Source organism: Pyrgilauda ruficollis, unplaced genomic scaffold, assembly GCF_017590135.1.
Source record: "Pyrgilauda ruficollis isolate IOZ18807 unplaced genomic scaffold, ASM1759013v1 scaffold16, whole genome shotgun sequence".
Classification (NCBI taxonomy): domain Eukaryota; kingdom Metazoa; phylum Chordata; class Aves; order Passeriformes; family Passeridae; genus Pyrgilauda; species Pyrgilauda ruficollis.
The window spans coordinates 10887272-10901721 of record NW_024514764.1 but is presented as its reverse complement, the minus strand read 5'-3'; the positions used below and the strand labels follow the sequence as shown (position 1 = coordinate 10901721).

General features: G+C 39.5%; 1 protein-coding gene across 6 annotated transcripts in view; it reads left to right on the top strand.

The window, feature by feature from the left end:
- The window catches only part of RBFOX1 (RNA binding fox-1 homolog 1), a 1143576-nt gene that overhangs the window by 900573 nt on the left and 228553 nt on the right, over window positions 1-14450 (top strand). For 5 of the 6 annotated variants that reach the window (XM_041462429.1, XM_041462428.1, XM_041462424.1 and 2 more), the window contains exon 1: window positions 5790-6097. The exons of the other annotated variant lie outside the window; for it this stretch is intronic. In XM_041462429.1, the coding sequence (XP_041318363.1) occupies window positions 6011-6097 (87 nt within the window). In that variant the 5' untranslated portion in view covers window positions 5790-6010. Of the gene's footprint in view, window positions 1-5789; window positions 6098-14450 lie in introns of those variants that run through there. 6 annotated transcript variants of the gene reach the window in all.

Here is a 14450-nt window from a genome sequence, read left to right as displayed (position 1 = left end):
AAGTAAACAGGCCATTCTTTAGCCAGTGAAATCCTGCAGCAGCCCATGGCTCACACCACAGCACTGACAATAAGAAAGGAAGTTGAAACCAGAAAGGGAGGTTTGGCTATGCACTCAGAAACCAATATTTACTGAAATATTGCACTTCAAGTGTTGCAAGGCAAATTGGCCCACAGGGCAACAGCCTTAATTTGTCTAGGGCTATAAATATTTTCCCAAACTTGTTTCCCAAGTTTTTGCTTCTGTGCGAAGCTCTTGTATTTGGCAGGACTGGAATTATTTATTTATCTTTAAAATCTCCAAACACTATACACTCTCATTGTATATTTAGAAGAAAGAGGCTAAAATTTCAACTGAAGCATTGTTGTTTTCCGACCAAAGAATCAGCTGGGTTCATCTTGACCTGCTGCTAGTTTTAAATGTGCTCCTAAGAGCTAATGTATTTTTAAAATGGAAACTTTAAGTTTAGAAGAAAAATTGTAAATATGCTGTGTCCCACATGCTTGAAAAAAGTGGCTTCTCCCAGTTTTAAACAGTTTCTGTATCCTTGCCCTATTCTCTAGTGTGAACTGAGATGCTTAACAAATTCAACTCTGGTGACATCTGCTGTGCTGGTTATCAGTATGAGACCAGCAGATACCTTTGATCTGTATAGGTGGCATTTTCTGCTTTAGGAGTCAGTAAAATATCCTTGCTGTGTTTTGGCTCTGCTGTTCTGTGTGAGAGGAGCTGGCTGGGGAATTGGTACCTGGCATGAGAAGCTCCTACATGTTCTTCAGGCAGAGGAGAGGGGAACAGGGAGCAGCTGAGGATGGGGTAAGCCTGAATGGTGCTCCTGCTGCACTTGAAGAGCCTTTGGCCCTAAATGGCTTTTGCAGAAAGGTGGAAATAGTCTTTGGAAAACGAGTGCAGCAGTTATAACAGTGCCAGCAGCTGTGCCGGGGAGGATGGGGGAAGATGTGCAGGACAGCTTTTTCTGCCTATCAATATTTCCTTTAATGCCAGATCACCTCAGGCAATGCTAATCAACAGCAGCTCACCTTCTCTTTTAAAGCATCTGTGGTGCTGCTGTCTGGTAATCCTTTTTTAGAGACAGTAATCTAAAGTTGCTGTGGATGAGGGAAATTATCAGGAGATTCGGAAACCAATTTGTCCTTTCAGTTTTGGGGTTTCCTCTACCAGAAAACTTCTGAGAAACCTTAAAGAGAAAATGGAGAGCATTTGGACAATGGGAAAGGTGGTCAGAAATGGGAGGCTTGAACTTAAAAGATTCAAATATGACATAGCATAAGCTCTGAAGAGGGTGCCAAAGTGGTACCTGAATTATTTATGGTCTGAGACACGGGAAAGTTAGGCCAGTATAGGAAGGAAGCAGAAATTATTTGAAGTTCATTGGTGTTGTGCAGCATTTGGAAGAACTATTGTTTGTGGTATTTTGAACTAGATACAGGCATTAAGAAGAATTAATTATTTGGCAGAAAGATGGTCTAAATAGATTACTTCTGTCAGAATCTGATTAGAGCATACATCATTGATTGGCTGATGACTGCATTGCAGGGATCTGCCTTTTCCAGGCATTGTGGCCCCAGGGAAGTTGCTAAAGCATTTATTTGTTTTCTTTCTTTTTTTTTTTTTTTTTTTTTCTTTTTTTTTTTCTTTTTTTTTTGTTGGTTCGGTTTGGTTTTTTTTTTCCCCACCTTGTACCATAGCAAAACTTAGACATCTGCTTTTGCCTGAGGAATGATTTTGATCATTGTCTAATGTGCCATTTACATCTTATATGCAAGTGGAATCAAAACTCTGATCTTTCTTGCACCATTTTCATTTTTCTTGTTCTTCCTGAATGTATAGTCCAGTTTTCAGGCATATTTCTAGTTTCATTTCTGTATCTGTGCATCCGTACTGTACAGCAGTCTCTTTCCTTCCTATTTAAATTACTTCTTAGCAAGCCTTCAATGCAACTGCTATTAGAGCACTGCTGTCAGTAGCTTCAGTTCTGTCCCAAAACATGAGATTTTGGTATTAGATTGCTGGGCCTAAAATACTTACAAATTTTGTGACCACCTGCTCCTGCCTTACCTTGCTTAACCTGTGCTCTTCACCTTTAAAAGCATCTTCTCATTAAGAAAACCTGCCTTTTGGAAAATTCTGCATAGTTTAAACAAATAAGATTGTGCATTTTATTTGTGTATGTACATTTTAATCTGAAGCTAGTGTTCATGTGGTTTTTTTGTTCATTCTTGCTCTCCCATTGCTGAAATCAATTTTTAGTTTGAGAAAATCCATTAAAATTTTTAATGAAAGAAACCAAAGCCAACTAGGGCTTGGGAACAGCTGAAAGTAACATACTCTCTATGAGCACACTGATAATGGCTTAACATGTCATTTTATTTTTTTCCTAACAGCATTTTAATTTTCTAGAATGCAATGGAAATGAAAGCTGTATAGTTGTTTAAAATAGATGCTCTCCCCTTTTCCACCCACACACAGAGTTAATTTTTTGCAGGGAGGAGGAATCTTGCAGCAGGCAGGAAGTGGGTGCTGTCACCACCAGGGACATCAGAGAGGTGCCTGATGTGCATGTCCTGACCATCCTGGCTTTGTCCTCCCAGAAATGTTTAGGTCCATGCTCGACCTTAATCATGCTGAAGTGAAGCAGAACTCTCAGCTTTACCAATACCCTTCTGGCTCATTCTCTCAGTCCTCAGCACTCTTAGTGGTCAAATTTCATTTATTCAACATATTCTAGCGGAACAGGAGTGACCATTGATACTAACTAACAGCCAACTGTAAAACCCAAGTGAAATTTCCTTTTTGTGTGGCTGGGAGGGAGAGGAAATGTGTTGGTCTAAAGTGGTGGAGCTGATGTAGAGGCATTGGCATAAGTTCTGAGCTGGGCACGGGGCGGAGACGCGAGTAAAGCTCTGTTGTGCTTCTGTGGTTTTGATTCGCAGAGGTTTGTGAGAACTTAGGTAGCTGGTGCACACATGGGACATCACCACAGAGCCCAGCCACCAAGTCAGAGCTTGCATCTGGAGTGCCCCACACCTAGACATTTAGAAGCATGTTGTTATAGTGAGGCAAGCAAAGCGTCCTTGCATTAAAACAGGTAATTACGGTTTGTTTTCAACGTTTGTTTTTGTGTATTGCTATCTGCACTGTAGAAAATAGCAATGCTTCTTAGACATTTGATGTTTGCATTATTCTGCAATGTTTATACTGCTTGCAAAGGGCTGGAAGTGTCCTCCTGGAAGCTGCTGAATTCACACTACCACTGCTATTTGCATCATATTCTGTTATAAGCCACCCTTTTTTGTTACTGTGGATTTGGAAGGCTGTTCTAGACCCTCACTAGACAAGACCAAAATACTTCAAAAAAACCCCCCCGAACTTGGAAAAATATGTTCAGCCTAAATTTATTCATAACTAGGTTTTTCTTGATTTTTAGAGTGTCAGGATTGTCCCTAGCTTAGGCTCTTCCTCCTACTGTTTTCTTCCCTATTCACAGATTGCTTTGCTGAGATAAACAAATCAAATTTAGGTTTCTGTTGCAACATAGCTGTTCCATTCCCCTCAACACAAAAAGGAATTTATCTACAAGGGTTGTATTTGAATTTAACCTTTTTTTTTCTATTTAATGTGGATTAAAAGAACTGTATTCTATTGGAAGTACCTCTAAGAAATCAAGAAATAATTAATAATTAAAATTAAGAAATACTGATAATTTTCCTTTTCCTATTTGCATCTCAGTAGCATCTCAAATTCTTTAAACAGATGCAATGAGATCCTGCTTTTCTTCCTCCTGAGTTTAGCTCTGAAGTTTCTGTCATTAGGAGGAGCATGATCTTGCATTTTGTATTATTGAATTTTGATTAATGCAGCCCATAAGATTTAGCAGTTCTTTCTATGTAATATCCTTATCCTTTCCAGTTTTGACAGTACCTTCCAACTTTGTGTCATCAGGAAATTTCATCAGCAGGTTGCATTGTGCCAAAATAATTAAAGAAAATGTTCAAAAAAATCTGTCCCAAAATAGATCACAGAAAAGCTTCCCTTGAGCCTGCGCTTTCCTGTGCAAATCTTGCTCCTCAGGTTTTCTAACATCTTATCAAATATATACATGCTGAAACAAAAAAACCTGCCAGGTATTTTACAGAGCAATTTAACAGTCTGTATTTATGTCAGTTGTCCCACTGGAGTCATTTGAGTAAAGCTTGCAGAATCCATTTTATAATCTCCATTCCTGGGTTAAAGAAATCTGCTTGTTTTTCAAATGCAGCTCGCTCTGCTGGATGAAGCAAATAAGCAATAGTTAAAATGAACTTTCCTTTTTTTTTTTTTTAGAAATTAAGTATTTTTGAGTGAGTTGTGACTGCAACTTGCTTTCTCATATATACCTTTTGTTAATGTATTTCTTTATGAAAGTTAGTGACTGGTTTTGTATTGGAATTAATGACAATCTTTTGGAACAAAAATCTATGATGTGTCAGTTTGCTTAGTAATTAGACTGCAGAGTTTCTCTTCCTTGGTAAGATAAGACCAAGAAATAGGATTTATAGCTAAGCATGGTCAGATAAGCAGCGAGAGCAGCATCATCCCCAACAGCAAAGTGAAGCAGTTCTGAAACAGGAGATGGAGTGGGGTAAACATCCCTCCATCATGTGACGATTGCTGGCCTCATTGGCAGCTTCTGCAGGGAGCATCACTGAGGGTCACAATTCCACATCTAAAGTTAGCAGTGGGGTAAGGCTGGCACTGGGGAGGGCCAGCAGGCAGCTGCTCAGGGAGATTTCCAAATCCTGCAGCACGGCCGCCGTGATACACGAGAATCAATTACTGAAAGCCTTCCACGATGGTCAAAATGTGACATTAAATAATTGAGTATCACATCAAATCTTGTCTGCAATTAGTTATCTGGGAAAGTAATTATGCAACAAAATCAAGTAGCTGAAATTAGTGGTGTGAAGCACCCTGATAATTCGAAGACTGTAGGAAATTTTTTTATTTCACTTGTAACATGGAGTTGTAAGTACCTAACTAATTCTTTATTGAAATAAAAAAGTCTTGCTCAATTGTAATTCTTGTCATTAGTTACATCTGCAATAGAAGATACATAGCACATAAAACAGGTGTTAATGACTAAGTTGGTTTTGTCTAAAGTAAAAATGAGCTGCAGAATAAAATGTCTTGCAAGCAGTACATTTAAAGTCAAATCTATTTTGATTTAGGGAGGAAACCAGCTTAAATTTCAGTCCTTTGTCTCTTACACCAGTAGTGTAAGTTGATTTGGAGAAGAGAGTTGAAATACTCCAATGGGAAAATGTGTTCTTTTAAAATAGTTATGATCAATTTAACAACATAGATGTTGTGAAAGGTTAGAAAAGCCATTAAAAGATAATTTACACTAATAGAAGTCGTTAGCTTGCGTTAGCTCACTTATTCAAAACAAACAAGAAAAATATAATGAATCGAAACTGAGTATGTACCCAGTATAACAGACTGAAGTGTAAACACTCACATGAACATTGTTTAAGAGCTTATTAATACAGGGAAATGTCTAATTATGCAATCATGATAAACCTGATTATTTTGAAAATGGCTTCTGATAGTAACTGTTGTCATGTATATGCCAGAACTGATCGGCAAATTATTTCTAATCAGTAGATCTGTACAGAATTTGATCTCTATATGTTTAGTACTTAAAAATCTGAACTGATAAAGAGTAGTTGGCTAGTCATGTTACTTAAGCTGCTCCCAAAATAGCACCTTCCTTTTTGGGTAGACTTAGGTTTGCAGCTGTTGTCTCTATCTGTTGTCTCTGAAGAAAATTTTAACATTAAGTGTTGCTGACGTCAATTTTTTTCTTTTTTTTACAGCTGATGTGGGCTTTGCCCCTGACAGAAGTTATTTGGTTCTAGCTCTGAGTTTGGAAGAAGTTGGTATATAGATTTTCCCCTAACTTTCAATTGATGTGTTTAGCTTTAGTGGGAGTAATACTATCACTTAAACCATGTTGTCGTCTCAAGGAGTTTTGCTACATCCCTATGGAGTGCCAATGATTCTGCCTGCAGCACCATACTTCGCTGGACTTGTTCAGGTAATGCAAGGCCGCTTCCAACAAGCAACTTAACTCTAGTGCACTTAGAGCAATAATTGGAATTTTTATGGTTGAGAAAGCAAACACTTTTAATACAGGCAAAAGCTCTCATGTAGTCAGTGAGAAGACAGTAGGAAATCAAAAAGATGGATCACCCTAATCTGTGTATTGACATCTCTCATGGCTGAATAAATGGTGTAGTTGAGCTATATTTGCTTGTATTGATTTGTCTGCTGTTTAACATTCATGCCTTTGCTTCACGAGGTTGACCACAGGGCAGAGGATTTGCTATCCATTCTAGGTTTCTGAGGGAGTCAGCATTCCCACGGCAGGTCAGAAGACAAAGTAACTTACCATGATGTGTTTAGGTTAAGTGTTTTAGCACAGCAAATAGGAATAGTGTTAAATATGCATTAATTCATATGTTACGCGTCCCACGGAATGAAAAAGGAGTTGTGGTTTTGTGTGTATAGAAATATATCACCTGCAAAGACTATTTATACACATCCTATTAATTCCTTTGAGCCCTCAAATGTAAGATCTTGCTGCAGGGCAAGAGTTCTGTATATTTAAGAGTCAGCTGGCAGCTACCAGATTGTTGTTGTTGTGTTTCCTTTTGCTATTATTTTATTTTTATCCGAAAGTGGTGCTACTAAAGTTTCTTCTGTTAGACTTGGAATTCTGAATAGATCGTGTCAATGCTAATTAAGCAGTAAGTATCCTATTGTTTACAGTATTAGAAGATATTAGGAAAAGTCAACATTTCTAAACTCTGATAGAATTGTACCATCTAAGTGGCAGCTGTTGGATATTGTGCATTGACAAGGTCAAGACACAAAGGTGTGTTAGGGCATTTCTGTGCTGTGCTAGGGATAAGTCAAATTAACTGTCAGGGAGAGGGAAACCTTCATTGTGCTCCTTTTCTCCAGCACTTTTCTGGCATAGAGGGGCAATCACAGCGTGAAACGGGTGGGTTTCCATACAGGTCCCTTCAGTAACAGAAGACTGTGGGTTGTGCTCTTCACTTCAGGCTTAATATCAGCCATGTATGTCTAAAATAGAAATATAGCATTGCACAGTGGCCGTTAATCAGGTATTGGGCATCTGTGTCTTGTGGGACGTGTGAGCTGAGGCTGCTTTTTATGCAGTGAGACACATCCAGCAGGCCTTCATATCCATTAGAATTTGGGGGTGAAGGTCGGACGCTGGAGCTCAGTCAGACCCTCTGCCATCCTGTCCAATAAATAATTACAAGCAAATCGTGCCTTTCACTCTATGCTGATTGATGTTGAAATTGCTTTTGAAAGTTCTCATAAGTTCCTGTTATAGATTAAGTGCCGGTGTAGGAAAAATAACTGCACCCAACTGAAATGGGTGAATGTAATCAGGTTTAATGGACTCGAGAGCTTGTTGGGAATTAAATAACTATTGATTTGTTGGAAAGTTGCTGTCATTACAAAATGCCACTCTGGACGCATTATCCAAGCAGTTAGATTAGAAGAAAGGGCCCTTTGAAAATTTGGGATGCCTTATTTCAATCTTTTTCCTCTTCATTCTTTCCTTAGAAAGATATATCCAGGCCTGTGTTACTCATTTATCATGGATCTGAAATAGTCAAGAACTTCTGAAATAAAAAATGAGTATTAGCAATACAGTTGAAAAGTGTTCTTTGTATGAATACTTCTCTAGTCTCTTGTCTTCTCTCTCCCTGATGCCAAAGCTGAAAATGGGTGTTTTGGAAACCAAGCACAGATCTTGTCCTAATGAGTGAATTGCAGCATTAAATGATTTGAGCAATTTGTCCCCCAAGATTTTACCTACACTTACAGTATCTCGGGTCAGCTTATGACACCAGAATGCTTATTGTTTTTCTCTTTAAGTAAATCTAAGTATCTAAAATAAATAATGCAAAGGACATTTGGTAGGAATATTTATATCATCCTCTTCTAAGCAGTAATTACGTAACTTTCTGAACTTTAATGGAAATTTTCTTCAGAAATATGCCTTTATAAACTGATTATGTAAATGTTTGGCTTTTTTTTTCCTGGGTTGCAGGTTGAGAACCACAACCCTGAACTGTTTTTGAATATGAGGCAGTTTTAACATTTTATAGGCTTATAAGATGCCAGTTTATTTATTTGCATGGATTTCTATAGAAAGTAGATGTACCTGTGATCAGGGATTCCCCATGATTTCCAACTGGGTTTATTCCAAGGTTGTGTATGAAAGCAGCGTAGGGCATTGCCTAGAGATTTGGGGGCTGTTTTGGGAGGGTTTTTTTGTGTTTTGTGTTGCACAGTTGAGCAAGAGAGATCTCTGTGAAGCAACGTTTGTCTTAGAGGTTCTGCACCTTCAAGTGCTGTTTATGATTTTACTTAATGCTGTGGATGAGCAGCTGCTCCAGCCTCTCCTAAATTCATCAGTAAACCCTGCCCTGCATCCCCTGCTTGCTTCTGCCACACCCTCTTGTTAGGGAGCAGTGGAATGTGTGAATACCAAAAAAGGGGTGGATACTGTGGGTACATCTCTGGACATGCTTCATAGGAAAATGCACATGGTTGCTCATAATTGCATGGATTCTGTTGAGGAGATTTGTATTCCTTTTACTGAGATGATGTGTTTGAGTGAGATGATGGAAAGTGAAATGTTTTTGTTCTTGGAGAGACACAAGGTCCAGGGTTACAGAGATGTTGATGTGTATCAAATTACATTAAATATACTTGCAAACCTATTTTCCAGTAAATAAATATACCTTAAACTTATTAGAATGATAGCCTATGACTTAGTAATGCATTTTTACGTGAGAAAATGTCTTTGCCTCTTCCTTCCTTCCTTCTCCTGGTTAAAATTATTTGAGGAAAAAAAGATCACATGAAAGTACAAATAATGCATAAATAGCTTTATGCCTCCTGTGGGTGGGGAGATATTTTCTGCCTTGGCACAAAAAGCCCACTGGTGGCTTCAGGGCTGTCACAGCTCTGCTGCCACGAGGACCCAGGCAGGGACTGCAGTGCAGCCACTGTGTGTGCTGAGGGCAGCAAGGCCCGTGTTGTGTCCAAACTGTCCTGCTGCTTCTCCTGGCAAAGGAAATGAAAGAAATGCCATGTAGGATTAAGTGTCAATCCAGTAAAAGAGGTTTCTTCTCCTGCCCTTGGTCCCCATCCCAGTTTAGTCACTTGATTCCCGAGGGGGAGCCCGTATGTCCGGATGAGTGCAGTCAGGGGGTGCTGATGGCAAAGGTCCTCTGCCCTGGCCAGGGTGTGCAGGGTGGATGAGTGTGCTCCTGTACCCTCTTACAGTTCTTAGAATAAATGTGAAACCAAGCTCCAGGCATCATTAAATTACAAAGTTGGTTTTAAGGTTGCACTGTCCACAACGCAGAGAATACTGTTATTTTGTTAAATAATATCTGAGAGGTCATATCAGATCCATCTTTCATGGCTCTAAATATAAATGTTTGCAGTTGCTCTGGTTACTTGGAATGACAGATTTATGATAAAATATTTTGGAAACACACATGCGATATATGACATTTTCATAATGGTTGCTAAATTATTTATTACATGGCTGGGTTAGGTAACTCCGTTTCCATTTAGCAGAGAAAGAGGAGTTCATAGACATTATTATAAAAGTTATTAAAGTTGAAATTGTTTAGACTTTTCAGTAAACTACTGTAAGGCTCTAGAAAGAGAGACAGTTCTATTTGATGGAAAATGTGGAACTTTTATATATGAGATTTTACAGATGAGATTATTTATGAATACAGTCAGTATTTTTTCTAATATGCTTTTATTTTGACATAGTGATCAGAAAACTTCTAAGAGTTCTGAGGATTTAAGTTTGTGTTCATTGTTAAAAAGTAATTGTTAACAGCTAAGCTAAAACCTTTTTTTCTGCTTTTATTTGCTTACTTGTTTGTGTAGTGATAAAGGGGAGAGTTGGAGATGAAAAATAGAAAATCAGCTGGTGATTAACTATTTCAATATATTGGGAATTACTGTATTTTTAAGTACATCATTGGTAAGCTTAGATTATTCTGAAAATACTTTGATTTTTTTTTTCCCCCTGTGTATCTGATTTTCCATAACTGGTTAATCAGTGTGCTTGACTGACAACTGAAAAAGTGGTAATATGGAGACTGTTCCATTTTATTTTAGGGCTGAGAGAATTGCCTAGAATATGCTGTGAAAACTAGTGGTGCAGACTTCATCACAGTGCCATCACTTTACCCATCTGGAAAATCCTTGTTTTAGTGCTGTTTTTGGGAAGTGCTAGCAGTGGGTACATTCTGAATACTTGTAGGTGTTAGTGTGTTAGGCTACCTGCAAATTCACACTTGGATTCTGACAATCCACTCTTGGGGAATGCTATGGATTTGTTGTGTCACCTTACATGAAAAAGGTTTTTGTAATTTGGTAGGTTTAATTCAAATAATACATTTGAAATAGCAATGAGGAGAGGTTTGAGTTCTTCCAGTGTTGCCTGCAGTGGTGGATGGTTCTTTGTTGGTTTTAGATTATGATCTAGTGGAAAGCAGAGAGTAATTTCTGTTTACATTGGCTGAATTGCCTCTTTGAAATGCAGTAAGGAGATGATTTAGCTTAAATGCAGATTTATTCTGGCTTGATTGTGTTGTTCTGCCTCTCCTGTTACTAGTACTGTACTCCCAGTGCTTTGTGAGTGGAGGATGAATATGTTTTACTATTCCAATCCTATTCATCTGTGTGTGCATCTTGTCTCACTTTTTGAGAGACCATATCTAACATTCCTTCTCTCAGTCTGAGAGTTGCAAGGTTTTTCTCCCTTTTGTATCAAAAGTGCTTTTAGCACATGTGAAGTGGTGGTGTTAGTGATGAATGTGATCTTTATTGTTTTGATAGCTGAACATTTTGTAAACAGTGCTTAAAAGTCTGGAAATCATAGAATCATAGAATTGTTTCTTGGAAAAGATCTTTAGGATTATCAAGTCTGACTGTTAACCCAGCACTGCCAAGTTCAACATTAATCCATGTCCTTAAGTGCCACATCTATGCTTAATTTTTAATTTCCCCTTTTCAAATACCTCTAGGGATGATGATTCAACCATTTCTCTGGGCAGCCTGTTCCAATGCTTGACAGCCCCTTTCTCGCATCCAATTTAAATCTCCCCTGGTACAACTTGTAGCCATTTCCTCTTGTTCTGTTGCCTGGGAGCAGAGCCTGAACCCCACCTGGCTACAACCTCTTGCCAAGAAGTTGTAGAGAATGAGAAGGTTCCTCCTTTTCTGCAGGCTGAACCCCTGCTGCTTCTGGTGCTCCAGCCCATTCCCCAGCTCCATTCCCTGCCCTGGACACACTCCAGCCCCTCAGTGTCCTTCTTGTCCTGAGGAGCCCAAAAGTGACCCCAGGACGGGAGGTGTGGCCTCAGCTGTGGCACAGGGGTCAGTCAGTGCCCTGGTGCTGCTGTCACACTGTGGCTGACACAAGCCAGGTGTCACGGCCACGTGCTGGATGGTGTTCAGCACCCCCAGGGCCTTTCCTGCGGCAGGGGCTGCTGGTGGCTGAAGGGCAGCACCCGGCCTTGGTGGCCAGAGAGCACTTGGACTCCTCTGGCCGCTGCCCTGGGCCCAGCCAGCCTGGCCAGGGCCCTCTGCAGGGCCTTCCTGCCCTCCAGCAGGTCCCTGGTGTCATCCCCAACCTTCCTGAGGGATGTTCAGTCCCCTTTTCCAGAGCGTGGATAAAGATACTGAACAGAGCGCGTGCTGGTACTGAGCCCTGGGGAATCGGGCTGGTGACGTGCCCCAGCCGGGGCAGCTCCACTGCCCACCCTCTGCGCCTGGCCATCACCCAGCTTTCACCCAGAGGACACTGCACCCATCCAAGCCACGGCCAGCCAGCTTCCAGGACAGATCTGTGGGAAATGCTGTCGGGCAGACACAGCCACAGCCTTGCCCTCATCCATTGAGCAGGTCACCTTAGGAGCCCATCAGGCCAGTCAAGCAGGACCTGCCTTTCTAAACCTGTGGTGGCCAGGCCTGATGGCTTCGTTGTCCTCTGTGTGCCTTTTGATGGCACTCAAGGTGATCTCCTCCGTACAATTTCGGATTAATTTTTTTGGTTTTAAATCTATGGATCTAGCCAGTAAGCATTGTTGGTGAAACCTTTCAGCTGCTCAAGAGGCTGCAGACAGCTGGAAAGTGTTTGGTTATTTTTATTGCAAGAGTTTGTTCTCTTAACTTGCCTTTAATTCTTGCTAATAAGTGCAGATATCATCAAATACCTGCTGAGTGAGCCCTCAGGGGCAAGAGGGAGAGTAATGACATGGAAAGTCTTCCCCACTGACCAAAAAGACAATTGTAACCAGAAAAATAGCTTATCTAAATAGTTTTACTTTGGCTAAGAAACAAGTGGTTATTCTGCCCTGCCACCTGCATAATTTTTTCTCACTGGCCTTTATTTTGGAAATCAATGGGTGACATAATTCCAATGGCTAAGGCAATGCTGCATTACCTCTTTGACCTCTTATTCTGTCAGTTCAGTCGATGCTCTGTTGTAGTCAGGGCTTTTTTCACCTGCCAGATTTCATCTGACACTCAATAGGCAGGTTTTGTTTTTTTTTCCTTTTCCACTTTTGCATGTGGTATCAGTATTAGTGAGTTTTAGACATGATGATCTATAATTATGATCATTAGCTTGTGTGTTGGATAACACACTGCAATGGAGTGTTTTAGTATGGCAAAAACTGGGTAAATCTGGGCCTTTCTGACTGCTGGGGGTTTTCAGGGGAATAAATACAAGAATATTTGAGTTTGTAAGAAAAAAAATTATTTCTAGACATGACACAGCTATCATTAGGATAAGTTCTATTTATTTTTTTCTTCCTCTAAGTAAGACAAAGCTTTTAAGATTTGGATTCTCTGAAAAAGCCAATTGTTTGACTTGGCTCCCCCAGCTAGAAGCCAGCAAGCTGATACTGCTGTTTCCAAGGATCTGGAATTTCAGCTGATTTTTTTTCTCTTTTCTGACTCATGCATAATCATCAGTAATAAAACTTCTGATGGCCAAATTATGACAGGAGATACAGCTTTGAAGTTCTTTTGCTTTCAGTAGAATGATTCACAACTGATATAAAAATATGCTTGTACATCTAAATATAGAACAGTCATTTTAATGGAGTTTGCTTGAGTATTTCACCTATATACCCTCTGGTAAGTTATCTTGTGTTACATGAGCTCATGTTGGAAACGCAGTTCAAATACATCTTTTGGCTTGTCTGCTTGCTTGCTTTTTTTAACTGAGGTGTGCAGGTAACTGTTTCCTCAGACCTGGTTTCAAAGAGGGTGTTGTAAAAACATGAAATGTCTATTTCAGCAGATCAGGTTGTGCAAAAAATACAGTAAGGGTGTAGTTATTTCAAGTATAAGTACTTTCACCTGAACTAATTGGAAATTGCATTGCTCTGTTGCTACCTAAGAGTGGTGAAACCACACCTGACAAATATTTGACAGTCAGATTTCACAGATAATTTCAAAAAATATTCAGGGCTTTTTTAGTGGAGTGACAAGTCATGAACACTGTAAATATATAATTGAAAATTGATGCAAGTAAATTTTCTGTGTCAGACTTTCTCCCTGTGTTTCACAAGACTCAGGTTATTGTGGATTAGGGTAAATTCTGATATCCTGGTTCCTTTTCTTTCTCCAGCTGCATGAGCTAGAGAGCTTGTAGAATGACTTCATCTTCCAATTCTGATGGGTTTAATAAATTAGTAAAGAATGTAATTTATTGTTTTAAATCTGCATATTGTTTTGTTGCTGAGAAAAAAATAAAAGTCTCTTACCTGTACCTTCAGGAGTCAGAATGGTTCATACTCTCATTTTGTTTGGGGTCTTGAGCTAAATAAAACATGGTACATTTCAAGGAATGTTAGTCATCAAGGAAAAGCTAATTAGAGTTTGATAAGTATCCTTCTGTAAAAGGAACTTCTTAAGATAAAGCTAAAAGTACTCAAAGCAGTGAACTGATCTGAACTATACTGCTTTTTTTGTCTTTTTTTTTCTTAGTTCTGAGGGAGTAAAATGATTATTTAATGCTTATAATTCCAATGCTTTTTCATCTTACAGAGCTGAAAGTATGCTTTTGTTACGTCTCTGTCCTCACTTGGCCATATTATTGCAAAGCATGTAGTGCCCTCCAGTTTACTAATTAGTAGCATTTAAAAGTCATGGAGGAGCAAATGGCAGGTTGTCCATATATTGGTTTATCATGAGAAATGTCGGTGACACTTTGCTTTCTCTGTACCATTTGAATGTGTAGCAGGTTCAGTAAAATGCATCTCCAGACACGTAAGCTTCAAAACATCCAACCCAGTCAA